The 27,926-nt window shown below is 39.4% G+C and overlaps 1 protein-coding gene across 4 annotated transcripts in view; it reads right to left on the bottom strand.

The window, feature by feature from the left end:
* The window catches only part of GRID1 (glutamate ionotropic receptor delta type subunit 1), a 567,614-nt gene that overhangs the window by 15,907 nt on the left and 523,781 nt on the right, over positions 1-27,926 (bottom strand). Inside the window, exons 15-17 of one of the 4 annotated variants that reach the window (XM_021400715.1) lie at positions 26,819-27,059; positions 26,476-26,562; positions 3,856-9,417 (exon numbers count right to left, since the gene is read on the bottom strand). In XM_021400715.1, the coding sequence (XP_021256390.1) occupies positions 8,989-9,417; positions 26,476-26,562; positions 26,819-27,059 (757 nt within the window). In that variant the 3' untranslated portion in view covers positions 3,856-8,988. Of the gene's footprint in view, positions 1-3,855; positions 9,418-24,745; positions 26,568-26,818; positions 27,060-27,926 lie in introns of those variants that run through there. The other 3 variants (XM_021400718.1, XM_021400716.1, XM_021400717.1) reach the window with 3 other exon arrangements.

Here is a 27,926-nt window from a genome sequence, read left to right as displayed (position 1 = left end):
GGTAAGGCTGCGCCGCCTGACACCGGGGCATGGGGAGGGCGGCACCGTGCAGCGCTGACACCTGTTTGCATTTCAATACAGCGCCTCAACGCGGTGCTCTGAACAGCGAGGAATACGCAGCCGTGCTTTCTGGTGCGATAAAGGAGCCTGAGAACAGGTGTCAGGATTGCAAGAAAAAAAGTCAATTTATGTTTGCAAGACCATTTCCATTTGATATAAATACACTGCCTGGAAGCTTGCAAGTGGAACGTATAGAGTTGCAATCAGATATTCAACTCAAAAATCTGATCATGTCTCTTTGCCGGACTGCCATAAGCCCTCTCTTACCAGAGAAAAATATCCTCTGCTTCGCAACCACACCTCATTCATGTCATTGCTTTTCAGCAGCATGCACATTTGTGAACAATTTGCAAGGATGAAGCACAGGAAGAGTAAGATTCATCAAAAATCTCTGATGAACACTTTGTGAGCTCACTAAGAATTGCAGTCACCACCACAGAACAAAACTGATGCATTAGTTTCACAAAAAAAGGTCAAATACCCCACTAGTTTTATGGTTTTGTTCCTTTCTTAAACTATTTTAAGAATAAATACTTAATTTTAAAATGTCTTGTTAATTACATATTAACCATATTGTATATTCTACAAGTGCTGCCCTAAACATAATGCCTCCTGTTTTATGATGACGTCCCACAATGTCAGAGGCGGATGGTGGTGGTATGGCAGTAGATATAGAACCCTTCCTGCCAATATTTTGTGCCATTTTGTTGCCATGTGACAGATAGCAGAAGAAGGGCAGTCTGACAAAATGGCATCTGAAGCAAAGGGGTGGAATTGAATTTCTCCATACGGAAAAAAATGGCACCCACTGACATTCACTGATGCTTGCTGAATGTTTATGGAGACCAAGCAGTGGATGTGAGCACAGAGAGGCAGTGGGTGCTGCATTTCAGCGGTGGCAACAGTGGGTCACCTCCACTGGTACAGATTCTTGCAAGCATGACATGCAAGTTCTTGTTCATCACTGGCAAAAATGCAAAGCTAATGGTGGTGAAAAAAAAAAAAGTGTTTTGTAGGTGAGAATTTGCTCTATCAAATAGTGTTACTGTGCTCTTTATATCTGTTGTAATCTCCATGGAAATAAATACAAGGCATTACTTTTGGATCAAAGCCTGTATTTGCAGCCAAAGACAATTCTTCTTTACACAGTGTGGCCCAGGCAAACCCAAAGGCTGGACATCCACAATCTAGTCCAACCCCAACCCACCCCCACCATGCCCACTAACCATGTCCCTCAGTGCCACATCTCCATGTTTCTTGAACACCTCCAGGGACAGTGACTCTACAGCCTCCCTGGGCAGTCTGTGCCAGTGCATCACCACTTTTCCTGAGAAGAAATTTTCCAAATATACAACTTAAACATCTCCGGCACATCTCAAGGCCGTTACCTCTTATCCTGTTACCTGGGAGAAGAGGCCGACCTTTACCTCACCACAACCTCCCTTTAGAGAGTTGTACAGCATAAGATCTCCCTGACCCTCCTCTTCACCAGACTGAACAACCCCAGTTCCTCCTGGCACTCCCCATAAGACCTGCGCTCCAGATCCTTCACAGCTTCATTGCCGTTCTCTGGATGTGCTCCAGGGCCTCAATACAGCCTATGGCTTCTTGTAGCTATACCACTCTAGAAGGCCACTTCTTCCTGTCAGAGGTCCCTCTCTCTCCTGTCTCAGCACTCCACCTCCATTTTCTGGCCACGACATCTCAGTCATGAGATACCGTATGTGCTTCATCCCCCAAACACAGCATTTGCTGCATGCGAGATGTATACTTCTAGTTTCCAAAAACAGTAGGACTTGCCCCACAACACACCTCTATGCTCCCAGAGCGCCAATTACTCCCCACTACTAAATGCAACACAGCTGCAGTCCAGAATAAAATATGGATTACCAGGGCAATAAATTGATAGCTTCATATTCTTCTATGGCAGATGCTACAAGCACATGGACAGACAGCCCTCAATGATCCAAATGCTCTGCAGAAGCTCTGTTTCAAAGCATATGTTTCTCTGCTTGACACTTTGACACAAGTGACAAGACAATGCCAGGCATGCAAATGTGCAAGAGGAAACTGCTCTTATGCTGTAAGTGTGCATTTCCCCGTCAAAAAATTGGACAAACGCTGAACAGCTGATCACAGCCAAGACAAGGAATGCTATGAAGAATGGACAAGCAATGCTGCCCAGGCACTGGACATCAGAGACGGGCACCCCAACCTGTGTTGTGTGCCAGGCCCAGCCTGACCTGAGCATCCCATCTAACATCACTTGGATGTTAGGAAACCTCTCCATAAATAAGCAGAACAATATGCAGCTACCTACAGAGGTCCACCACCCTGATGAATAGCCCACTAAAGTCTCATTTCAGCCCTTTTCTTACTTTATTCCCAGGCTCTCCACCCTTGCTGAGGAGCACTTCCCACTCAGGGCCATGCTCGCTCTTCTGAGATCCTTATTGAAGTTCTGAGACTAAGTCTTGTCCCCATTTCCCAGTGTGGTCACCGATGGTCAGGGGACACAACATCAGGCACTGAGCCAGCATGTGGGACAACAGCACGAGGTGCTGCAGTCGCATGCTTTGGATCCTCAACCTGTAAATAAAACTGCCTCTGCAGGCTGAAATAACACTTCTCTTAGATAGGGAAACATTTCTATATCTGCTTAGATTTATCTGCAAGCATGCATTTCAGTAGCCTGGAATATTTTACTTCTGATAAGTGTTTAATTTTTTATGGGTTTGATCCAGTATAAGTCACATAAAAAGCACATTAAACAGAACTCACATTTTTCTCCTGCTGTTTCATAGAAAACATACATAAATCCGGGATCTCTCTTAAGATTCACTGCCATGCCCGTTTGCTCTTTTGCTCTTCTAGCTGCAAACTTCACCTGAAATTCTGGGCTCCCTTATGCTAGAGTTAACCACTTGGAAAATATTTCCCTCAGAAAAAAAATACAGTTTTATTTATTTTTTTTTTAAAAAAAGGAAAATTTGAAATATAGAAACTCTAAGTTATTTTCTTTACTGAATGAGTAGCACTTTAAAGCCCAAAAGCAGATTGATAATCAGCAAAAACTGTTTTAAAACGTCAGGTCCCGTATGCCATCATACACAGCTTCAGCTACAGCATTAAAATAAACAAAAGGTGCTTTCTTTATTTGGAAAACAATATGGGGGCATGTTGCGTTATGATTTGTAGCTTCCCACCTGCAACTATTCAGGTTTCTAAAGCATAGTCACTTATGGTGTATCCTTACTCAGAAACCATCTGCTGTCCCAGCCAGGCACTCCAGGAGTTGAACAATTGGCAAAAACATGCAAATATTCTCCCCTCCACCATTTCTGCTTGATTTTCTTCCCTGCCCAGCTGCTTGCCACGTCTGTATTTGTCTATGATTGTGAGGATTTATTTTTTCCTCCCACTATGTAACATAGAGATCAAGACAACTAGGAAGTTTTATAGCCTTAAAATCACAAGGCTTTATAACTACAACAACAACAAAAAAAAAACTGAACAGCTACAGATATACTAGAGGCTTTTCACTATGATCTAGGAAGTGGGGAGAAGACAAAACACTTTTCTCATGATGGTCACAATCCTTTACCAAAAGAGATATTATTATCAGCATTAATCAATCTCCAAATAAGCAGGGGGGAAAAGCCACTTCAGTAATACCTTATAACTCATCAGTTAAAAAAGTTAAAAATCCACTTCAGAACCTTGATTTTAAACACCAAGAAGTACAAAAATCAGAAAGAGACTCAAGCCCCACACATCTCTTGCTCTTATCAGTACCTCACAAGTGTGGAGAGACATCTCTGCATTACTTCCCTCCCGTATGAAGAGCAGTAAAACAACACACCTCAACCAAAGCCATAAAGAACAACTCCAACTGACCCTCAGCCCCTAGGGCTGGAGGGTTATGAGCAGCTCAGCACAGCTCATTATTCCCAGCTGAGAGCGAGCGAGCCAGCAGGGTGCAATCCTGCAAACAGCCCACAGCTGGCTCAGGGACACCTCACTCATCAGAGCTCATTTCCCCCAGCTGATAGTCAAGCCAAAAAACCTGGCACTGGCAGACACATAATTCCAGCTCTTAAATAATATAACAACTGCTTCTGGTAGAACAAAAGCTGTTTTTATTTGTTTCCTAAAAGTTAAGAAAATAATAATTAACTGAGGCAACTGCTTGTATGATGGAATCTATGCTTCTGATACAGTAATAGAGCTTTGCTAGACATTTAAGATAGATGAGTTGTAACCATCCTTTCCTCCCTCCCCCCTCACCACACGTCCATTTTTACCTTGTATTTTGTTTCTCTTCACCGTTTTCTTCTACCTTTCTCCTTGCATTTCCCAAGGTTGCAATAGGGTGTGGATTATTTTAGAAAATTTCCAACAGCGTTCCCCAAATTTGTTGCATTTTGTTCTTTGTCACTATTTAGCTGTTCATAAGTTCCACTCAGCAAAGCAAACTAAAATAAAATCAAATAAAAAGGTCTGAGCACTGTGGTTGCTGTACTTTGGTTTCCTTTGAAAGGAAGGCTGTTTGCCACCAAGCCAGAAGCTTGTAATCTTTCTTAGAGAAGAGATACACCTAAGCTTGAACAGGTTTTAAAATAAATTTGTTTTCTAAGCTATTCCAGCTACGAGTTCAAATTTAAATCCATGTTAAGTGCTCAAAATGATATTAATAATAGTGATATAAGTTCTTCTTTCAGGTACGTTTTCATTTCTGAGGCTCTCAAAACATTTCCCTTTCCAGAGCTAGCAATGAATACAAGTTTATGGGAAGTAGTGCTGGCAGTCCCACTGTTAAGAGCCAAAGCCTGGCTGGTCCTTTCACTGGAAGGGTTGCTGGCTTACACAGGTGAGAACCCACGGCTAGGTGTTCTGTCTGTCAGTAGGCAGAGAGAAAGTGAGATGTTTTGCTGAGCCTTCATCTACAGTGCAGCAGTGGCAGGTTACCAAAGCAAGGCAGGTGGTGGGACTTTCACTTTGCAAGCCAAGTATCACACACATGTAGTTGTAACTCAGCATTAAAACATTCTATCAAGCTTCAACTCTGAAATTAAAAAGCACAATTACTATATTTTTTTCATTGCAATAGAAAAAACATGACATACTACTAAGAAATAATAGCAATGCATCCTTCAAATTGCAAGCAGATTGCAAGCAAATAGAAGAAACTGAGTCACATTTTTGTATGAAAATATAGTTATTTCTAAACTAATGGATAAATAGAACAAGACGCACTACAAGTGCTGTGCCACAGATGTCACTTTCGCAGAAGTTCATCAGCAAAAGAGCGCGATAAAAGGAAGGTATAGGCACTCAATTTCCATTTCTTGTACAGTCATCTTTGCAATGTAAACATCCTGGAGGATACGGAATATTTGGGATCAGACATTATTCTTCTTTTTAAGCACACTAAGAGGGAAGCTCTGTTTGAAAATCAAGGGCGCAGCTTGGTCTTCAAAGCTTTCAGGAATTTCTGCATTTTTTCTACTTGCCAGGTACTAAAAGGGAAGGGTCAGATCTGTAAGTGGTGCAAACAAGCATCGCTCTCTCAGGGCTTTGAGCTTGTACTCACTTACATCACATGGAAATTACACTTCTCACTTCATCTGTGAATAACTGTGCATGTATATATATATATATATATGCAAGTGCGTGATGGATACATACTATATAGAAAATGTACGCTTTGAGCTGTCAAAATAAAGATATGTATTTGAAAAAGGAGATCGAATATGGAAATTATACACTCCGAAAGTTAAGGGAAAGAAACATTGTTTATGTTCAGGAAGAACCTGGTGATTTGTTCATAATAATCTAAAAACCAAACCACCACCACATGAAAAATTTAACAGCTCTCTGCCATGGTTGAGAGGCCCACGCTATGACTTGCTAACTTTTATATAAATAATTAGTAGGCAGTGCCATAGCCATCATGGATTACTACTTTAACAGCCTAGACCCTGGTGCAGCAAAGCACTTTTATTGGTTAACTTTAAGCAACTGAATAGTCCCCTGGAGCTTGGCAAGCTCATTCACCTGCTTAAAATTAACCATATATTTAGTCTGGTACTTGCATTTAACTCCATCAGTAATCAGCAAGGCACTTCAACCTGTGCATAAAGCAGCTGCTTCTATAGGGCTTACACACACGCTTAAATAATTCTCTGAATGAGGATAGTGTGGTTTGATGCTGAAAGATCCTGATTGTCTTAGATGTAATCCTGCAGAGCTTTTAAACAAGTCTTTCATAGTCTGTGCATGAAAACCAGTCAGATCCAGCACCATTTATAAATTAAATCACACTTCCAAACATTATAGAATGTGGTAAGACTGGGCCGGGAAAAGAATGTTGAATATGGAGAATGTTAATCTCCCAAATATACTACGTTCACAATTTGTTCCACAAATGCAGTTCAGTTTAAATTATTCAGCACTGTGGTTTAGACTACAATGTGAAAAAAGACTTGATATACTTTGTGAACGCAGTGATGCCTCAACCAAAGCAGCATTCCAGCCCCCTGCTTGCGTGCTCAGGCAGCCCTTGACGAACTTATTTCCTACATCATGGACAGCAACAGCTGTGCTGCCTTGCACTGGGGGCTCACCGTGGCTCTTCATCGTCCAGAGGGGAGGATGTGGCCAAGCAGCTCAGAGGATGCTAGGAATGAGGGTGATTGCCAAGCACCTGCTCCAACCAAGCCCTAGCTTGTACACTTGCAGCTATGCATCTCCTTGCACCTCTTCAGAAATCTTACATTGGGAATTTAAAAAAGAGATTTTTTTTCTAATGCAAACAGTTGCGTCCTTTCTTCTTTGCGTTTTTGCAGATATGTAGGAGTGCACAGCCTTCTTGTGCAGCTCATTCTGCTGTAACTAACTGGTGCCTGTACATGGAAGGTAGAAAAGTCAGGACAAGAAATGTCTATCTTTTCCTGTAGAGAATAAGAGGGAAAAATATGACAAAAGAGGAAGGAAAAAAAAATCCCAGGCTTGTATGGGCCAAGCGTCTAAATGGGATAAATCTGGTCAGCTGAATACAGCATAACTCATTTTTAATTATTTTGTGGCAAATAGCGTAATTTGTGCCAGACTGCAAAATTGTGCTGTGCTCCTGAGGAACCACCCTGACAACAGAAGCAAATGAATCCCTGCAAGAGTCCTCCTTCTGGAAGCTCACCATCAGTATCCCTCATTTAAACTGTGTGCCGGGTATCCTCTTCTGTGAGACTGCTTTTATATCCAAGCTTGATTTTTCTTCCCTACTGCTTGAAATATAAATGTAAAAAATTGGGGACTTTTATCATCTTATAAATATACCTGTTGATTAATAATACAGATCAAATTGGGAGTGATCAATGAAATGTTTACTTATCCAAAAGCCTGACCTAGATTGCCTGCTGATTTTCTGGGGACGGGAATGCATTTTTCCCCCTGTTCAAACACAGTCTTCCACCTTAACGTAGGCTGTGATTTTGCTGCACCGAGACCTACAGCCTTTTCCAAATATCAGTGTTAACTAATTAAGTGGAGAAATGCAGCTACAGAGGGAACTTGCAACCTAGCCATAGGGATACGAGAAGATATTAAATTATCCCAATTCTGGAAGCTATTGATTGTCCATTAGCAAGAGTGGGCGAGGGGTAATCAGTTATCTTGAGCATCAGAACTACTATTTGGGAATGAAACAACGTGTTTTGGTTTTGCCTTTTTTGTCATATGAAATTGCACTGGTAATATTTGCAGAATAAGACATTAAATTAGCTATACATGTTGCTTTATCTTTGTCCTTTGACTGTGTTTCACAGACAAAAAACCAAAACCTTTTAATGGCCACTTCTACCAATATTATAGACATGGCCATTAACATATTTCTCTTTATAAAATCAGTGAGAAAAAAAAGCAGAGTTGTGCTTGTAGTCATGAGCTTAGCCTTGTCATTCAGGGATATAACTTCAGCTGCAAGCGTTACATCCATTATGCAGCAAATTCCTTGAAATCTTAAAGAAAGGAACGGCACCAGAGGGCACAGTCACTGCAGTGCCATTACCTCCTGCCTGCTCAAGCTCTCCCTTCTCTCTGTCCTTTCAGCCACTGGTTACTCTCCTTTTGCATTCGTCTACGTAAGACAAAAAAAAGAGCTGATCAGTTTTTTCTTAACAGCGTTACCCATAACCAGAAACTTGTTTCTTATCGAAGCATTTATATATATGAAATATATATGCTATATAGCATATATATTTTATATACACATATAACAAAACATAGATTAAATAAGAAGAGACACACAGCACAGTACACGTGTAAAAACATCATTCCATAATCCTGTGCTTAAACTTAAGAACTGCGTGGATGTCTCAATCCTTGTTAGAAAGCAAAAGTTCATTTCCATCACTTGCTGGGTTTTAGTTTTAACTCAGGTTTAAAACATTTGCTACCATTATTCTAATACCAGCTGCTAAACTCTCCAAATGAATTGCCAGTGATAGGGTTCTAGGGAAAGGAGAGGTCTGAGCACGGTGAACTTTCCTGGCAAGAAATGGATAAAATTCGCTCTGAAAACAAGAACAAGAAAGGAATACATGTTGCAATCCACAGAAAAAATAATGTACGTCCCTCAGTCCCAGTAACTGGTCTTCTTTGGCACTTGAGAACGATCACAAGTAGTTTGCCTTTTTATTCATATAGAACAAAATTTACAAAGTCATTCATACATTTTTGTTTTTTTTTCTTTTGTTTTTTACTGACTTCGAAAATTGGGAATATTCAAAATACACTTTTACCCCACTTCATTCTTTCATTATTTACACTTATATACAAGAAAAATGTAAGAGTTTCTTTGCTGTTTTTTTTTGTTGTTTTTAATTTTGTATTAAAAAGCTCTGCTGGTTGTGTTACTGTTTGTTTTCATCAAATGGATGTTCCGTGAGAGGGCTCCATTGCTTCTGGAATGACTCCCCCCGGCACAGACTGAAATGACATAGGGATTGGGGTTTTCACAGGGCTCTGACGAAATAGTCCTCCATTTGGCGACCTGTGTTTACACTGTATGGAGGGCATGGTGGCCGAGCTGCTCAGGGGCAGCGGCAGGTTGCTGCCAGAGGCAGCTGTGAGTGTCCTGCTGGCACCATGAGTTGTCTGTTCTGGTAAAAAGGTGGTGACAGAAAGTTGCGTGTTCTGGTATTCGCGTACCGGCTCCAGGGTCTGAGCTGGCTGCATGCCACCGATCTCCAAGGCTGAGATTTCGATGGACGCTGGAGAGATCTGCTTGTGGGCTATGTCTTCATCGATTAAACTGTTCATGCGTCTGTGGACCTGCTCCAGGTTCACTTCTTTATCCTAGTGAGGAAGAGAACAGAACAATCACTCCAAACGCAACTACCTTTTGTGTCCCACCCCTCCCCCTCATCTATGTGATGGGAATTGCTGTTTACTCATTAGATTGCTTTGATGTCATCTGTGCCTATGCAAAATCTTGAGGTCTGTCCAACATCGCCAATGGAGAACATGTGCTGAAGAAAACGCCAGCTCGGTTTGAACCTGCAAAACCCACTGACACTTTCAATATGAAACTCCCTGGAGGTAAAATGATGTCTCTGGTTCAGCCAACACATCTTGTAGGCCCAGGACAGCACAGCCTAGCTGGCTCCAGGATATTTGCTTCACAAGCCAAAATCTACTGGCCAGGAGTTATGGTGGTGAAGAAACTTCCCCTAGCCACCAGGGAGCACTGCGTCACCTACCTGGCAAGGCCCATGGACCTCCCAGAATGGCACTGAGATGGAGACCAGCTCTTGGAGCACTGGCAGGGGAGCATTCATTTGTGAATTGAATGGTTGCCTACAAGCTGTCTGTTACTTTGACATCTTGTCTGGTAAAAGTTTATATCTGTTTTCAGTGCTTGGGAAAGCAACCCCAGTCTTTAGGAAATGCAACACTTTCCTTGAGAATGAGTCAGCTAAGGCTCCCAGAGCAGTCTTGTCAAGGGCCTTGTGGCACCAACTGCCTAGCATTTTAGCTTCCCAGAGGAAACAAGGCCAAAAAAGTTGTCTTTAAAACTTGAAGCAGCAAAGACCTACGATGGGCTTTTATCACCTCAGTGCGGCATGCAGGATGCCCCAAATGGAAAATGACAAAACTGGCAGGGTAAAGCCAACCACCTGGGATGTTATATGACTGAATTTTAATAGCCAGCAGTCTATAAAAGAAAAAGGTATTATATCATTTCTTTATATTTCACAAAGCACAGCTGTGCAGTTACAGCTCTTTGATGCAAGTGTAACATACAGCAGACTAGCAGCAAAGCATCAACAGAAGCCCAACAGTCCTGGAACTAAAGGCATCCCCTGGTCTGACATACTACATGGTGCTCCCAGAGAAAGCCCAGGCTAGGAAATGGGACTACCTGATGGATTCCAGTAATCTCTGATTGCCCATAGCTCAAGACATTCATATCTGGTTAAACACACCACCAGTAACCTTAAAGAAGCTCTTGTTCATGCCAAAAACTAGGCTCTGGGAGTAGAGAAGTATAAAGGGTCAGTGCTAGCCACCCCATGTGATCTTTTATCATTATGTTTAAGGTGGGACAGCGAATTATAATATTATTCCAATGTCATCAACTGCTATGCAACTTTACCTTCACCATTAAATTGACAATCAAGTCAACTCCAAAGCCCTTGATTCCAGCCAATGTCAATTACAGATTTGATTGTAGCCCTATGATTTAAAACCACTTCTATGTTTTTCAAGAACCATTGGATTTGCTGATCTCTGTATGGATTTGGAAATGAATTAGTGTAACATGAACCCAAACCTCTGAGCTTATGTTAAGTCCCCAGTGAGTTCAGCTGGAGCACAAGTGTTCAACAATTACACAGATGAGCAGCAGTTTGCACCTCCCTTCTTAATCAGTGGGAAAATGATTCCTATTTCATTTACATAAAAAAATGACCAAACCCCCAGTGCAGCTCTCTGGAATATATCTGGATAATATCTGGGGATATTATGTTCCTCATCAGAGAAATAGATGGAAACTTTTTTTCTTAATGCTGGGTTTTTTTTTTTCAGCTAGATCCTCTAATCAAATAATTTTGAGTTAGAGAAAATCAATGGAAAATAAATAAAAAATAAGCATTTGTGGCAGAAAGGGACCAGACAATACTTGAACAGATAGCTGCTGCACCTGCATTAAGTCTCCACCAACATGACATGTCAGGCTCCTTATTCTCTAAGTCAGACAATACTCTAAGCTGACCATAAACTCCATTGCAAGGTAAATTAAGCATTTGTGATATAATGGCCAGAGTACATGGATTTAATTTTGGATTTTATGTAGCTCAATTTCTTGAAATAATGCTGTGTACTGGGGGCAAGTGCCAAGGAGGTGCTCTTAACATTATCCTCAGCTGGGAGTAAGGGCTCAGCCTCCCTGGGCAGCTTCATTTTGTACGGTGTCTGGCCATGCACATCTGTATTTTCCCCATCTGTCTGCCAACAAAAGATTGCAGCAAAGTTCTGCTTATCTGCAAAGTTCAGCTACTGTAGTGTCTGATGGCATCTGTGTCTAAGGAAGCTAAGTCCCCAAAGCCCATTAAATGATGCTTCTTTAGGTACCCTGTACTATGCTTCTTTTTCGCAAAAACCCTGCTTCCTTGTATTTAGACTCCTAGGTTAGCACTTTTGTTATCTGGGACCCACATTCCTGCCAATACTTTACTACGAGAAAAGAAAACATAGAGTACTCAGATTGGAGCTGAGCAAATACAGGAGGAACAAATTTTCCTAAATAAAGCTTTGGAGAAATGTTCATGACTCATTTGCATTTTTATGAGCTTTTATCTAATACTTTCTTCAGATCATTTCAAGTGAAAATATACATCAACATTTTATATTTGTATTTTCTGATTGCAAGCATATCCCCAGTTCATTCCATCCTGTTTTGCTATGGGAACAAAAATAATGCAACAGGGATAACTAGCCAAGGCAGAGAGAACTGTACAGTACCGATATTTGCAACATGCAGCTATTCACTGTTAGCTGAGGAAAAACACATTGGTGAAGGAAGCATACTCCTAATTTGGAGCATCTGTGCACAACAGATTATAAAATTCAAGGAATTCATCCTTGTTATAACATTTAGGTCTTTCAATATGTAAACATAAAGAGACATTGATGGAATAACCTTACTAGACATCTCCTAGTTCAGACCAGAGGGGATATTAATGACTGTGCTGTTGGGCAGGTGCTCCTCCACTAGCCTAAGAAGACTGCTCTCCCTTCCTCCCTATGCACAGTGCAGCCCTGGAACAGCATTGTTCATAAATGGTGCAATTGCAGCTGCTTATGTTTCACAATATAAACATACGTTTAACCATGCATAACATTTCACTATCAAGAAAAAGAAAACCATAATTCCTGCACACAAACATAACTTTTGATCTGCTACAGAACACTTCATATTTAAGTAGAGAAGTAAATGCTTGGGATTTTACTAGAGGGTAGGTAAGGGGGGCGGGATTTCATTTGCCTATTTCTAACTCTTTATTCAGCATGGACAACTTTCTGGCCTTATTAAGATAAAAGAAAAAGATTCAAAAAGCCCAGAAGTTCACATTATTCCTTCATTCTGTTGCTAAAATAAGATGTTTCTAAAGGTTAAGGAAAACAACTCTGTCTCTTAGGATTAATAAAAACACACTGTAAAGGTTCTTCGTTTTTCTTTGCCGAATTAGATGAAGAGCAGCTAAATAACCAAATGTCAAGTTTTGTATGAAACTATCTTAATGCTGAATGAATGATTTTTCAAATGCTTTAAAAAAATATCAAAGATAAAGATCAGAAACATGTGAAAAGATTAGTTTGTCCTTACATACTAGAAGACTGCTTTGAATCCTGGGATTTCCAGAACAGAAGTGTTGTGAGAGTTTTATTTGACAAGTGAAGCTTGCAGAATTTGTACATTCTGTAAAGCTCATCTTTCTTTTTCCTTTATTGATCTCCTAGAAAATTCAATAACAAAACACATGCTATGGAAAAGGAACAAGATAAATGGAAAGGGTTAAGAGGTAATAAAGCCAAGCAAACAAATCTTAAAAGTTATGACATTCGGCTCCCTTGTCAGCTCAGTGTTCTTCTCTATTTTTAGTAATTCGTTAAGTATGAGGCATTTGCTATCATTTTAAGCCCTTTGCTGGCATTTTTTCCTCATTTCCTGAAACGTTGTGATTGTAATTCTGAAATGGTAACATAGCATTGCAAAAGACTTCCAAACTTTCTGATGCTGTAACTGTACTCTATTTTTGTATTTCTCCATGACAGAATTAACGAATCAAAATTGTTAAATGAATATAAATCGGCAAATTGAGGCTTGGAGCTAGGGAATGGCAGAAGAACTGGCTCTGGCAGCTGGATGGGAAGAATGAGAGCCACAGGGGGCTTTGTGTGCTGATTTTCCAGCACAGAGCCTTCTCGGGCCCAAAGGCAGCCCCTTGCTGCTTCTCATCACAAATGTTTCTGGCTTCAGCTTGCTCTCTTTCAGAGATGAATGAATGAACTCCAGACTTAATACTTCAGTGTCTGAGGCAGACACATTACGGAAGGCTCCTTCTCTTTCTTTTCTTGTACTTAATATGCAAAACTTAGTTAATATTATAAATGTAACCTCTACAATGTTTCATGCCAGTTCAACTTCATTTTTCACATATAGCTACACTGGATAAATGCTTATGGCTCTGCTGCCAAAAGGAGATCAAATATTTTTCCTCTGCTATCTTCATAATTCTATTTGCAGTATTAATGTTATGCTCCAAATAGATAAGTTAAAGAAGTTAATCAGTGAAGAGGAAAAAAAAAACCTCATGAAAGGTAAATGAATTATAAACACAGGCTTATCCTTCTCCACATTAAGGAAAACAGCTAACCAAACAGTGCTTCTAGTCAGGAAATCATCTTATTCATAAATACCAATTGAAACGTCATTCTTTTCCAATGAGTTTGAGTCCTGTAAGGGCAAATGAAGGGCATGTTTCTGATACATCCTAAGGACTTGATCCTGAGTGACAGGCTCAGTGGTCTATGACTGACAGCAGGAGCACACCATGGCAAGTGTGCGTGGATATGAAGGACGAAGAAAACATGGCTGCCTGGCAGAATTAAGTTTGGCTTTATCATGCAGAGAGAAATTATGGCAATATATAAATGCTGATAGAACAACTCTGAACATAATTAGTATTTTTTCTAGCTTATTTTCTGCCACTTTTTACAGTGGGCTCTAAGAAAAGTGTGTGGGCAGTCAAACTGAAAGAACATGAAACTACTTGGGAGGTTTGGAGTCAGTTAATATTGTCAAACTTAAGAGATGCTTCAGTGTTGGAGAGGAGCCACTGGATGCTGTTTTCAAGAAATAGCCTATGTCACTCCCAACACTATTAATTCAAAGGTATTCTTTTCAGCTGCCCAGCTTGCAATGGCTAGGATTTTCCAAAGAAAGACTTCTGTTCTTACATGTGATTTTTACCGTTTTATCACAAAGTTCAAGACAAGCCACTTGAACAGATAAAAAGTTACAAGTTGATGAAGCAGCTCCAGTAAGGTCAGATGCCCAGAAAGGAAGGTTGGATATCTGGAGAAATTTGATGCTAGAACTATGCCAAAACTATGATAAAACAGCATTTGCACTCACACCTGCAAATGAAACTACTCTAGACTACAGCAGAAAAAAAAGACTGATGATCCTGACCCTAAATATCAAACACAAAAAACTTGGAAAAGCAGCCAGTATGGACAGATAGGCACATGCACTCAAGGGCTATGATGAAAGTGCTGGTACTTCCGGATCAGATGCAGATAACTGTGCCAAGTACTAAAACCCCGTTAATGCCATTCTTAGTAAGTCTTAGGAGATAGGCAGAAAATAATGCTTGAGGTGTTTTAGAGTAATACAGTCTTAATCATCAATCATGGAGCATTTCCATTTTGTTTGTTTCTGTCGTGGGTGAAAATATGAAGGATAATTTTTCAGTGAGAGAATGAAAGCAAAACAAGAGATAAATGTTAACATTGCACTTTCGTTCTGTGTAACAACTATTTAAGAAAGTAAAGTAGTTTTGTGAGTAGGACCGAGGTTCAAGAGTTGAGTCAAGCCCCAGCCTCAAACACATATTCCCTCTTCTGACCTTGGCGAGGTCACAGACCATCCCTCTCCCATCCACATTACACCTCTTAACACATATGCACGCTTTGAAGATGTAAGCATCAGTGGTCATGAGAGACAGAAGACACACATGTACCAAGCAACTCAGGAAGAAGTCTCTTGGACACTTCCATGAACAAACAGGCAAACTGCATAACTGAAAAACAAAGCAGAGAAATAAACCTAAAACAGGCAGGTTTCCCCACTCAGCACCCACAGGCTTTTTAGCTCAGTAGCAAAACCGACAGCTCTGCCCAGCTCCCAGATTCTGTCCATGGAGGTTCAGACATCACTCATTCACACATTTAGCTTGTTAGGGAGAAACGAAGAAACAGCAGCTCTGCATTTGTTTAAGAAAAGACTTCTTTTGAAATGCTGCATTCACACTGGGTCATTATCATTACTTTCAGCTGCAGCTACCACATATGTAGAAATATAATTTTGATTTATTCCAGGAGGTTCTGTCAGAGTGGCAAAACCAGACAAAATTGGCTTGTTCAAGAAGAAAAACCAGTGAAGATATAAGTAATAGATGTGCTGCAAAACAATGACAACACAGTATGGTATTACATTAATACAAATAGCCCCTTTTAAATACAAATCTGTTTGCCACATTCATTATTTTTAGAGATTCCGCAGTCGACAGTGCAGTGCAATACAGACAGATGTGTAAACAGATGTAGCAATGATGTATGTTTGCTGTCATTAATTCAACACAGGCAACTGACCTAGTCAAACAGCACTTAATGTTACATAAAATTTGCTGAGTGGTTTCTGAGTGTACTCTACTAGATGCTGGTTAAACCATAATGGTATCTTACTAGAAATAAGTACAGATGCATCTCTAGAGTCTACTTGAAAAGCTACTTTTATAAACAGACTCAATTCTGCAATCGAACTTCTGCTCTTCTACGTAGAAACAATACCATGTATTTTAAATTAGCAATTAAGTAAGCCATTATCCATAAAACAGCTGTTAGAAGAATGCACTGAGATTGACATTGGTTGAGGTCCAGTAGACCATTATCCAGCTGAAAGGATAAAAGACATGAGAGAGTTTTGCAATATATTAATTTAAATTGATGTGTAATCATCTTTAAAGAAATAAAACATCATTAAAATCTATATGGAAGAGGCCATCATGTTCACTAGGAGGTGCTCTTTTTCACCAGAGAGCTGAAATTTTGTTATGGAGAAAAAGTAATATTTTTCCCTTTTCTAAGGGAAATCTGAAAAAAGTAAGAAATAAATGAATACTGAAAAGTTCATATCAATGTGATGGAAATATGTTTTAGATAAACTGCCAAATTCCATTCTCACCTTCCCACAGTCAGAAAATACCTATAACTGGTTAAGGAAAATATTACCAAAACTTGAAAGACCAGTGAAGTGGCAGTGCCTTGCTAGAGAACTGTTGCAGCATCAAGGCATTTCAATAAGTAGTCCACATCTTCTCAGACTCACCTTTTTCCCCTTGATTGGGGTGGCTTTATTTAACCTGAAGTCACGTCTAGCCAGGGTTCTAATTCTGAAGATGGCCATGACTGTCCCATAGTCTGTGCCAGGAGGAGAGTTAGTTCCCCACCAGGCCATTGAAACAGATGACGCACACCAATTTAAATTAGCTAAGCATCTGTCTTTTTTTTCTCTTCAACTGCAACTTCATGATACAACACTGTGAACAAATATGCAGGCAACACTACTGATGGGACATCTATTGCTAATAAGGTGATGACAGGCAGACCCACAGTCTCTTGCAGTGACCTACTCCCACATTCATTGTAACCCATGAACTAAGTGCAATCACAGAGAAATACTGGATAGTCCTCACAACCAACAGCATATTCAAACTGATAAGGTAAGAGGCTATGGTAGCATCCTCATTTCTTAGTACAGAAGGAGACATTCAACATCATGCTGAAGTATTCAAGCTTTAAAATCCTTATAACCTTGGTTCACAAGCACTAGATTCAACTATAAAGAAAGTGAATGGCTGGTTCACATTAAACAGATGTTTCCATAGTTTTCATGAAGTTAAAAATACATGGATAGTAAGAGAATGCATAGAAACATTTTTCAAAACAAGCAGCAAAATGCAGTACTGAATAAATGCTGTTTGACAAGCATGCCAATGTCTCTCAAAATGAATATTTTTAGGAGGAAGGAGAACTTGCACAAAGGGAAACCTTTACTGTGTACACACTGCCTATACTATAGAGACAGGCATTTACAGCAACACAAAGATTAGGTCAAAGGGGACTTTTCAGGGAGAGGTAGAGGTGGGGAGAAAACTAGCAAGGACTCATCTGTGCAGGCATTTTCAACAACAAACCAATTATCTGTATATTATAAATTCTCACCATGCTTCTGAGGCCCAGCCTCACATCATTGGCCATCTCCAGACAGAAAGGGAAAAGAAGATGTGGGGAGAAAAAAAAGGATCAAAACAGTGAGTCTAACAGTCTATTTAGTATTTCACTCTTTTTAGTAAACATATACTTATTATACTTCTAGTTTGAAATAGCAAATTTTACCCACTGCAACCAAATAGGATGATCTCTGAAGATGGTGATGGTTTCAGAATTCAACTAAAACATCTAAGACAACCTGTGAGGTGACAGTTAATTCCTTTACAAACTGAAGATTAAATTCAACAAAGTTTTGTTCCAAAACTCACTAAAAATTAATGTCATTCTTTACATTATTTTACACAGCTTTTAAATCCTAAATTATTATATAGCTCATAAAGGGATGTAATTTTTCACTCTACTGAGCCCAAAACAAAGCAGTACTACCTCTTACCACAGTGATTTACTCTACTGGACCATCAGGCATAACAGATTGCTCTATCACCACCATTCTTCACCATTACAGCCTATACTCAGAAATTTACACTTTTATTGTCAAAATTACACGAGAGAGATGGCAGAGGAGACACAAGGAATTGCTTCTACAACCCATTTGATGCCCAGCAATAGCTGCCTTGCAAAGACTCTCCTCTCCACTTCAGCTATGAGAAAGCCTTAGAAAACTGTTACTCCTGACAATTAGCCATAAGTATTTTATTTAAAATTTATTTTTTTAAAGATTTCTACATCCACATTCAGGGCAATATTTTGGAAACTGCACAAGATCCTATTTCAACATGAGAAAAGAAAGGAACAAATCGTTAGATAGCTCAGCAAATTGAAATTTAATTTCAATAAATAAATAGATTTATAAGTTGCCTGTTATTATGGTATGGTAAGTTACCAGTACTAATATTTTTCATCTTTAGCAAGAAGCCAATACCCTTTAAAAGAGGCTGTTAGGTTTATAATACACTACCTAACTGTTCTAAGCAATTTTTGCGACACAAAAAATACAGACTTCTTCAGCAAGTCATTTCAGTGCATATGTAATATCCAGCTTATGCTTCAGATATATGTAGGTTTCAAAGCAACTGAATTAAATCCTAAGGTGAATGGAAGTGTGTGCTCACTGTGACCAGGATCAAGCTCTCACATAATTTTATGTATATACTTAAAATCCATAGCTGGATCAAGGCCTAGGTCCCTTTAAAAACTACTTAAAAAAAGGCAACAACAAAACAAACTCATAATTTTTTTTAAAAAATCACATTTTATGTTGTAGTTTTTTTCTTTTTATTTTAAATTTCTACTGACTTCGTTATTACTGAACATTCAACATCCCCTCAAGAAGCCAACTTTCAAATACCAGCATAGGCTGAGATAAAATGTACAAACATTAGCTCTGTAAACATTGTCTGAAGAATCTAAAAAGAATCTGATGCATTAAGGCTCCAATTCAGTAAAATATATAAGCTCATGCCAAGCACGTGAGTAACCCCTGAAGTTCTCTAGGATAGGTCACATAATGCAACATAAGCAAATACCTAAATTCATTACCAAACTGGAACTTTAAAAAGGTTGTTTCTTTCTGAGTTTTCTGCATGGCAACATTCATTTTTTAAGCTTATTTCTCTTCAGTTTTTCCTTTTTTTTTTTTCCCCATAAGGTTTATGCTGTGAAAATCCAGATCACATCCCTAAGAATCCTGTTGGCAAGGTTTTCTTATATGACTGAAAGAAAAATTAAACCAAACACAAAAATCCCTTTCTTGCACCTATGGAAATATGCTAGAACCAAATGAATGCATGAATACTGCTCTTAGTACTGGGAGCCTGGATCCAATGTCCTTAATCATGGGGGTGACAAGTCACTTCTAATCCCCTGCAACCTTGACCTAGATCTATGGTGATCAATAGCAAGACATTATTGATTGCACTGGATTCCAGATGAGCATGCTGCCTGCGACCAGATATTACAGAATATCTGCTTCACTATTAGAGACCTCTAAGGAGAAAATCTTGTTTCTTCACTCATGTGAAAAGATAACACTGAGTTAGTTAAAAAGCTCTTTCAACTATTATCAGTTTATGTACATAGCAATTTATTTATCCTCCTCTTTTTTTGTCCTCTGGTACTTCCAGCTTGTACTTTGTCATAAAATAACGTTAAACTTTGCATTCTGTAATGACTGATTCCTAACACCACTTTGCTGATTTAAAAATGCCAGTTAAATGAACATTTCCAACCTATTATATTTGAAGTTAGTTAGAAATTGAACTTCTAAATGGCATTAAAATGCATTATTTTGCCAGTTTGCATTATTTATTTTCCCCCCAAAACTTTATTTATTCGTAGAAAAGTAGAGTACAATACAGTGGTACAAACAAATGATCATTTATATGCAATTGAGCAAAAAATGTACAAAGATTTCAGATATGCCATAAAAATACAGAAAAAAATAATTTAAAAAAGAGATAAAATTTAGAGGACATGCCGTGAAGAAAATAAAACATCAGTTTGATGGTCACATGTTTCCTTTCACTCTCAAAAGGAACCATCCCAGGGGAAATCAAATTGTCAGATAAAAAGATAACAACACAAAAGAGACAATGTAAATGAAATGACAGAGAAGACAAGGATAGTGAAAATAACGGTGAAAGCATAAGACTCTTTAATAATCCAAACCAACATTGCTGAAACCATGCTGAAGGTATAGAAGCCCTAATTGCTGTGGGATAATAGTAGGTGAATATGGTGCAGATCTCAGTTCTTAGCAGTGACAAATTTTGATCCATTGGACTCATATCTGTTTGCTCATATTTCAATTTCTGTGGTACACTGAGTTTCATAATCTTCTAATGCCAGAGAACAGTCCTAGTGGGTAACTCTTAAGAGTGCTAAAGCTGGAAGTAGGGATTTTTGAGGTAGGCTGGAACTTGTGTGTCATCAAACATTGGAACAGGGGAACTTAAGGCAGATCATGTAAGGCTTCCTTGGCAAAAGATACAGGCTTTCTTTCTTTTATCCTGAACGCTGGTAATGTAGTCGTAATTTTCAGGGTAATTTTTGCTACCACTTGCTATAATATAGTGCTAGGAAGTATTGCAGAGTATAGACAGAAGTAACAGAAGTAACAGAAAGTTAAGAAATCACAAACTAAGCTGCAGACTGTGATTGTTAATGAATTATAAACTAGACACAAGTTATGAGGCAATGGCTAGTAACAACTCAGCATGTGAAAAACAATGTGAAATCACCTTATGCAGTTAAAAAAAAATAATCTGCATGCACTACAAAATCATTAACGTGTTGGGTACAGTTGCTGAGACACATTGCTAGGAGCAGCACAGTTTGGAGAAAATACAATTCTGATTTATAATACATATTAATCAGAAATAAGAAAGAATCAAAGCAAGAATTTCTTGAGATGATTCTAACATCATCTGTCAAGACCTGTAATAAGTGAATCAAGCTCATCCTTCATAGAAGATGCAACAAGTATCAATTCCCAGCAGAGAAATTATCCCATAAAACATCTTAAAAGTAATTTTCTTTGACAAAAGGTCATCTATTAATTTGGTTTTTAGTGACTACACCTTGTGAAAAGTGAAAAATTCAACTTTTCTTTCTATGAATGGTATGATATATATAACTGTTGCTCTTTTTTTTTGTTTTGGACTATGTTATGTGGATGAACAAGAAGTGATTTCTTCATAGTTCTGAAGAGATCTCAGAAGGGGAAGAGCAGATTCCAATAAGACATAGCTGATAAAGCACAGAGGATGCTGCTGAGTCCATTGCAGTAAGTAGCTGTACTAGATCATAACAACAAGGAACATTTGAAAACTGTCTTTCAGTCAGTTAAATGAAATAAAAGGTAGGAAGAACCTCATGATGCGAGAAAGCCCTTGGTAGTTAAATGATCCAGATTACATCAGAGTTTACCAAGATTGTGAAATAAAACCATAGGACCAAAAGATACGGAAGTACAGAGATAAATGTTGGAAGTTTGACATTTTACGCCACCGGGTTTCAATAATTTTGTGGGATTGCTCAGCTATTCAAAAGGGGCAAAGATTCCAAAATTAGTATTAATTTTCACTTTTCTTTTTACAATTCCCCAAATCTCTGAAGCTTATCATAGTTGAAAGATTAGGTATCAGTATTGCAGGCTGACTAGCAATTTCATAAATTTAAAATTTTAACATGTAGAGATAAATGTATGAGCTGACTAAATTTCACAGTGAGTGTAGGATGGCTGGGCATTAGTAGTAATTAGCAGAAACTGATTATAAACTCTAGAAAATCCAATTTGAAAAAGATGACCAAGTATAAATTTCCCTGAAGCAGAAATAGTAAGAATGCTTAAACGTTACCAAATATCTTTCCAACTTTAATACATTACAGACTTGAGCCCAAATAGATGAACCTAGTATACAATTTTCCCAGTGTTGTTGCAGTTAGTCTTTCTTTTGTTAATCTGAATTGATAAGGAAGCATTAGGATCACATTAAGATTTTTAGAGAATAAATCTTTAGAGATGGACCTGGGCATCCTGGACAACAGGTTGGCCATGGGCCAGCAGTGTGCCCTTGTGGCCAAGAAGGCCAATGGTATCCTGAGGTGCTTTAAAAGGAGAACAGCCAGCAGGTTGAGGGAGGTGATCCTCCCCTTCTACTCTGCCTTAGTGAGACCACATTTACACTACTGTGTCCAGTTCTGAAGTAAACAGTTCAAAAAAGACAGGGATCTCCTAGAAAGAGTCCAGTGGAGGGCCACGAAGATGATAAAGGGCCTGGAGCATCTCCTGTACAATGAAAGGCTGAGCAACCTGGGTCTGTTCAGCCTAGAGAAACGACTGAGATGGAATTTGATCAATGTTTATGAATATATAAAGTGCAGGAGTCAAAGGACAAGGCCAGGCTCTTTTTAGTGATGTGTAGTGATAGGACAAGGAGCAATGGCCAAAAACTGGAACACACAAAGTTCCACACAAATATGCAGAAAAACTTCTTTAGAGTGAGGGTGAAGCAGGATGCCCAGAGAGGTTGTGGAGTCTTCTCTGGAGATATTAAAGATCCATCTGGAAGCCTACCTGTGTGACCTACTGTAGGGAACCTGTTTTAGCAAGGGGCTTGGACTTGATGATCTCTAGAGGTTCCTTCCAACCCTTGCAATTCTGTGATTCTGTGTGGCTCTTACAGAAAGAAATTTCACTACTGCTTGCATGATAGAATTGGGAACTAAAGGCAATTGCGTGTTCTCAGAAAATAAAGAAGTCCTTCTTTCCTGGAGGTTTATCCTAATGAATTGACTTTATGGGTAGAAAATATATATATAATTTGTTTAATTTTGGGGGATTGATTTTTTTTTTTTTTTGTAGTGTAAAATAGAAAGAAAAGGAAATAAAAAAAGGGACAAAGGATTTCCAACTGGAAGTAGTCTCTATCTGACATAGCACTTCCTATAAAGTCTCTGACACTAATACGATCTACATTTGTAAAGTACAAGTTATGGTGTCAGGGTTCAAAAATAGCTCCCCTACTTATATAGTTAACACCACATTTTTTACACTAATTTTAATTTAGAGTTGTGATTTATCACAACAAGAGCTGTGATATACACAGACCTCCGAGTCCTTGAATACCTCAGTGGACTGGCTCCAAATGACCTCTACAAAAGCCAAAGGAATACAAAGAGGAAGAGGAAAGTACAAGGACACCTTAATATCAGCTGAAAATATTCCTCCAACGCTAATGAAAGTTGTCCATGTTCTTATGGCCACAGACGTCACACCAACCCCCAAATGAAAAAATAACAGTCTCTAAAATGCTCTCTTTTCCTTTGGCACAGTTGCCCAACCCTATCATAAACCTGTCAGAACAGTCACAAATTCATATTCCCAATATCTCTCTACTTTTTGAGTTGGCACCAGATTAGCATGACAGTCTAACATGTGGGTCACACCAAAGAGAGGAACTTGTAAAAGGGCTCAGCAAGTTATATCGGCTCCTCATTCAATCCTGAAGCCAGCTTTCTACAACTGATTAACAAAGATCCTCATAGTGTAAGGGTCACAGTAGTCAGACTGCCTCTTTTTACTTATGATGGTGACTGCAGATAATGCTGTTCTTTTTCTGCGTGAGGTGACTACCAAAGCCTAAGCGTAATATTTGGCCACAAGGGAATCATCCCATTCTGTGACCTTTCACAGGCTCTGCACAGACAAAAATGGTCAGGAGAAAATCTAATTCCCAAAATTTTTAGGTGATATCACAATACTCATGTTTTTCCAAAGCCTTACTGGAAAAAAAAAAAAAGAAGAAGAAACAAAAAAGCAGAAGAAAAAAGAAATCAGCAGAATGGCTTAAGTTGGCAGCTGTTACTGATCTGAAGACTCGGATGGAGTATCAGATACTAGCTTTAATGTTTTTTATATGACATGCATTTTTCTGCTCTTTTATTATGGCCATTGCTGTAAAAAAAGCTGGATAATATTTGCTTTCAGTCCCCACAGCTCAGTTGTTGCTCCTGACTTGTGTGGCTCAAACAGAGGGGTCCCTGGGGCCATTGCCCTTGGATCCAATCCTTTCCAAAATTTTGAAACTTGGTTCCCTTAGACTCATTGAAAATCCTCCAGCAATTTGTGCACCACCATCCCTTCTAAACCACGGTTCCTACCATGATTACAGTAGCCATCAGTAATCCCTCTTCAGTTCCTCCTCAGTAGTACATAAATATCTCTATTAACTAATCTACTAAGAAATGCTTGAGACATTCTTCCACTACTTTATCCAACCATATTTTATGGTCACTCTTCTCTCCAGCTCCTCTGACCTTTTCCAGAGATGCTTTTGGCCTCCTGCATTTCACTGCACCAAACTGCCCTCTTTCAGGACCCCTGGTGATGTACAACCCTGTTTCCCCTGTATGGCATTCTAATGCTTTCCTCCTCTGCCTTCTCACATTTGCAGATCCTCACCCCTTGTGCCCTTCCATCTGGAACACTCACTTTCTCTTTCAGCTCTAACACCTACTTGTTCCAGGAATCTCACTGGCTGTTCTCTCTCTCAGCAGCACCCATGAAGACCAGCCTTTTCTGAGCCTGTATGTGTGTGTTATGCCTGACTTTAGTTTGTACTGCTTAGCCTATACCTGCTATGCTCATTCCCACACACAGGTGATATTCCTGAGTGCAGCTTTACCACATGGGTAACTACAGTATACTTTGAAAGATGGAATCTTGAAAGTATTTTATTGTTCATCATGAAAATTGTCAGAGGATGTGAGGAGAACCCTTAATCTAGAACATACAGGAGATAAGGGGAAGGAAGAGGGGAAGGGGAGAAAAGACAGTAAAGACAGGGATCTGTAATAATCTCTGTAACAGGTATGAAAGAGAAATGAAGGAGATAGGTGTAAAGGAGATATTTAAAGTCAGGAAGACAGATCCTTCCTCAGCAATGGAAACTAAGTATTTACAAGTCCTTGCAATAAAAGTGACTGATTTTTTCACCCTACCTCTATGAAACCCTGCTTTTGGGGCTTATACTCATCCCACACGAGAAAAATGCACAAAGGTGAGCCCCTGAGTGCAGAGAGGGGAAGGTGCTCCAGAGCATGGCAAGACAAATGCTTTATATGTAATATTGGGACGCTTCAATGCCCTTGCCCTTACCCTGCCAGGCTTTCACCGTGGGAACGGAACTGTCTACTGCTAAGGTTTAGGCCTTAGTTACACTAACATGGACTGAATTCTACAAGGCAGCAGGGCAAAATGCTACATTATTTAACCAAAGGACAATTAAATACGTATTTACATTCATACAACAGCTTGTTTCTGTGCAAGACTGTCTACTTGTGCTCTCTCTGGCTGCTTTTGGAGCGCTGTGTTGTACAAAGTGGAGACATGCTTCCTTTTAACCAAAATCTCTCTTCTGTTATTGTACACTGCAGAGCCACAGGCAAGTGACTTTGCAGCTTTGTCTCTCAAACACGATACAGATGTTTATCACTGACACTTGATGGATGAGTTCAAATGGGAGAAGCAGGAACTCAGAGAAATGGAATCTTACTGATAAATATTTCACAACATTACATACTGCAACATATATCATCAGATCCCATTTGGCAGAATTGCTTACAGGTGATGCGTATGTCAATTATTGTAATACCCCTGGCAATCCGAGAAACATAGATTGGAATTGATGGGCTATGTACTATTTTCCAGCTGTAGTGCAGCTCACTGCTATTATTTGCTTGTAACAAACATCTGTTCCAAGATGAAAGCACCTACAAATGCCTCTGCTTCAAAAATTACAAGAGGTTAGTTTGTTAAACATTTAATCTATGTAAACAAATACAGGTTTCATGCAAGACAGATTTGACTATGGACAGATTATTCTATCATAGCATTGCTAACTATTACTCGCTACTGTGGCAAAACATTTTAAAAACAGGACATTCTTAGATGTGTGTTCCTAGGTAAGATGTCACATGAAATTCAGTTTAGTCAGAGGTCCCTACGTTTAGAAATAAAACTGATTTCAAAAGAAAGGAAGCATTTAAACAGTGTCATGGCAATATGGCTTATTCAGTAATAAGTAGATGGTTTCTTTTTAATTGCTCACGTACTTCACCAAACTAAGCCTAAGTCAGCCATGAAGGAAAACAACCACCATCTGCTGGCAGCTGCATAGCCTGTGCAAGATGAACATGGTTCTCACAGCCAGCGGATGGGGTCTTAGATCAGAGAAAATGTCACCAAATTTGGCACAACTAGGTGCCCACAGCTGGCCTCCCTGTCACTCACAGTAGAGAGGCCGAGGGCATGTTTCTGAACTACTCTCTTACCCCTAAAGGTGGTCTCTCCAGGTCAGGGTTGAGGCACATTGGTGGGGCAATGTGGGGAAGTTTGCACTGCTGCTGCCCATGCTGTACCTGCTCTATAAATAAATAGAGGACTTTAGTCTCCAGGGCTGTCAGTTTGGCACCTTCCATGTGCACAAATGACATATTGTGTTTTTTTGTTTGTTTAGAAACAACCACCCAAAAAGTTATATGCAAAGCTTAGTATGGCGAATCAAAATAAATCAGATTTATTGTATGAGAGCACCTAAAATCCCACCTTCCACTTGCTCTCTTTTTCATGTTTTCTACTTGTTTTCTAATTGTGATAAGAATAAAAGTTATGGACCTCTTTCGGTGTTTCTTGATGACAACGGTTGCTGTTCCACCACAACTCCAATGCTGCCACTAAGCAGGCAAGAAGAAGGCCTATTGCCAAAATGCAGAAAACGCCTGCAAAACTGTGCAGCTTGAGAGCCTTCCCATCTGTCTGTGCATTTGTATGGCTATTCAGGTCACAACGTCCCATCCGTGGCCACCATTTTTGTTTAAGAACATCCAAATCTCCACTTTCTTGCAACTCTAAGATCCTGCAGAAATTTAAAAACACAAGTATTACATTCAATTACATTTTTTCCCACATTTTTTGCAGTCTTTTCTTCTTACAATTCAATGCCCCACAATTCAAAACTCCATCTTGCCACCCCTCATTCCCATGCAATATTAGGGCATCTTTCTGCTCACAACAACAGCAGGCAAACTTCAGTGGCTAACTGTAGAGAAAAGATGACTGTCAGAAATTTCATTGCAAGGCAAGAAGCATTCCCAAGGGAAATCACCATATTCCAGTTAGTCATGGTTGGTCTGGCTACATTCAGCTGCAACAGCTGGTTCCACTAGTGAAATATGCAGCCCATTTCACTGCTGCTCTCCCACAATAATTTCAAAATCATGGGAGACTAAACATGCTACTATTCGTGCACCAGTTCATACAAATGTGCTTAAGCAGCGACTGACTCATTTAGTTCAGCAAATGCACTTGATTCAAAAGGATTTTACTTCAGTGCTGTTACTTCATGCTTGAATTACTTTGTTAACAGTTGCTAATTAATCATTGTTTTGCTTCTTCTGAGGTGTCCTTTCTCTCCAAGAATGATTCATTTTGGATTTGGTTTGATAACTATTTTTGCTGTTTACTAACAACCCTTTCTCTTGAGGCAGCTTTCTCTTTGGTTATGCAGCTGAAGCTTTATTCCTTATTATAAAGAACAAGCGAGATGGGGAAATCCTGCTCAGGCTTCCTGTCTGGAGCAGTGCACCCACTCACCTTCTGCTAAGGCCATGCATGCCTGCCCAACTGCACGTCTTCCATTCAATGTACACACTGACATGAAAAAGATGCTCATAGCTCATAGACCACCAAACGGCCACAGATATTGCAGTCCTAGTAATGCCAT

This window comes from Numida meleagris, chromosome 5, assembly GCF_002078875.1.
Source record: "Numida meleagris isolate 19003 breed g44 Domestic line chromosome 5, NumMel1.0, whole genome shotgun sequence".
NCBI classification, from domain to species: domain Eukaryota; kingdom Metazoa; phylum Chordata; class Aves; order Galliformes; family Numididae; genus Numida; species Numida meleagris.
Note: the sequence above shows the minus strand (reverse complement) of the source record. Positions and strands in the feature narration are given on the sequence as shown.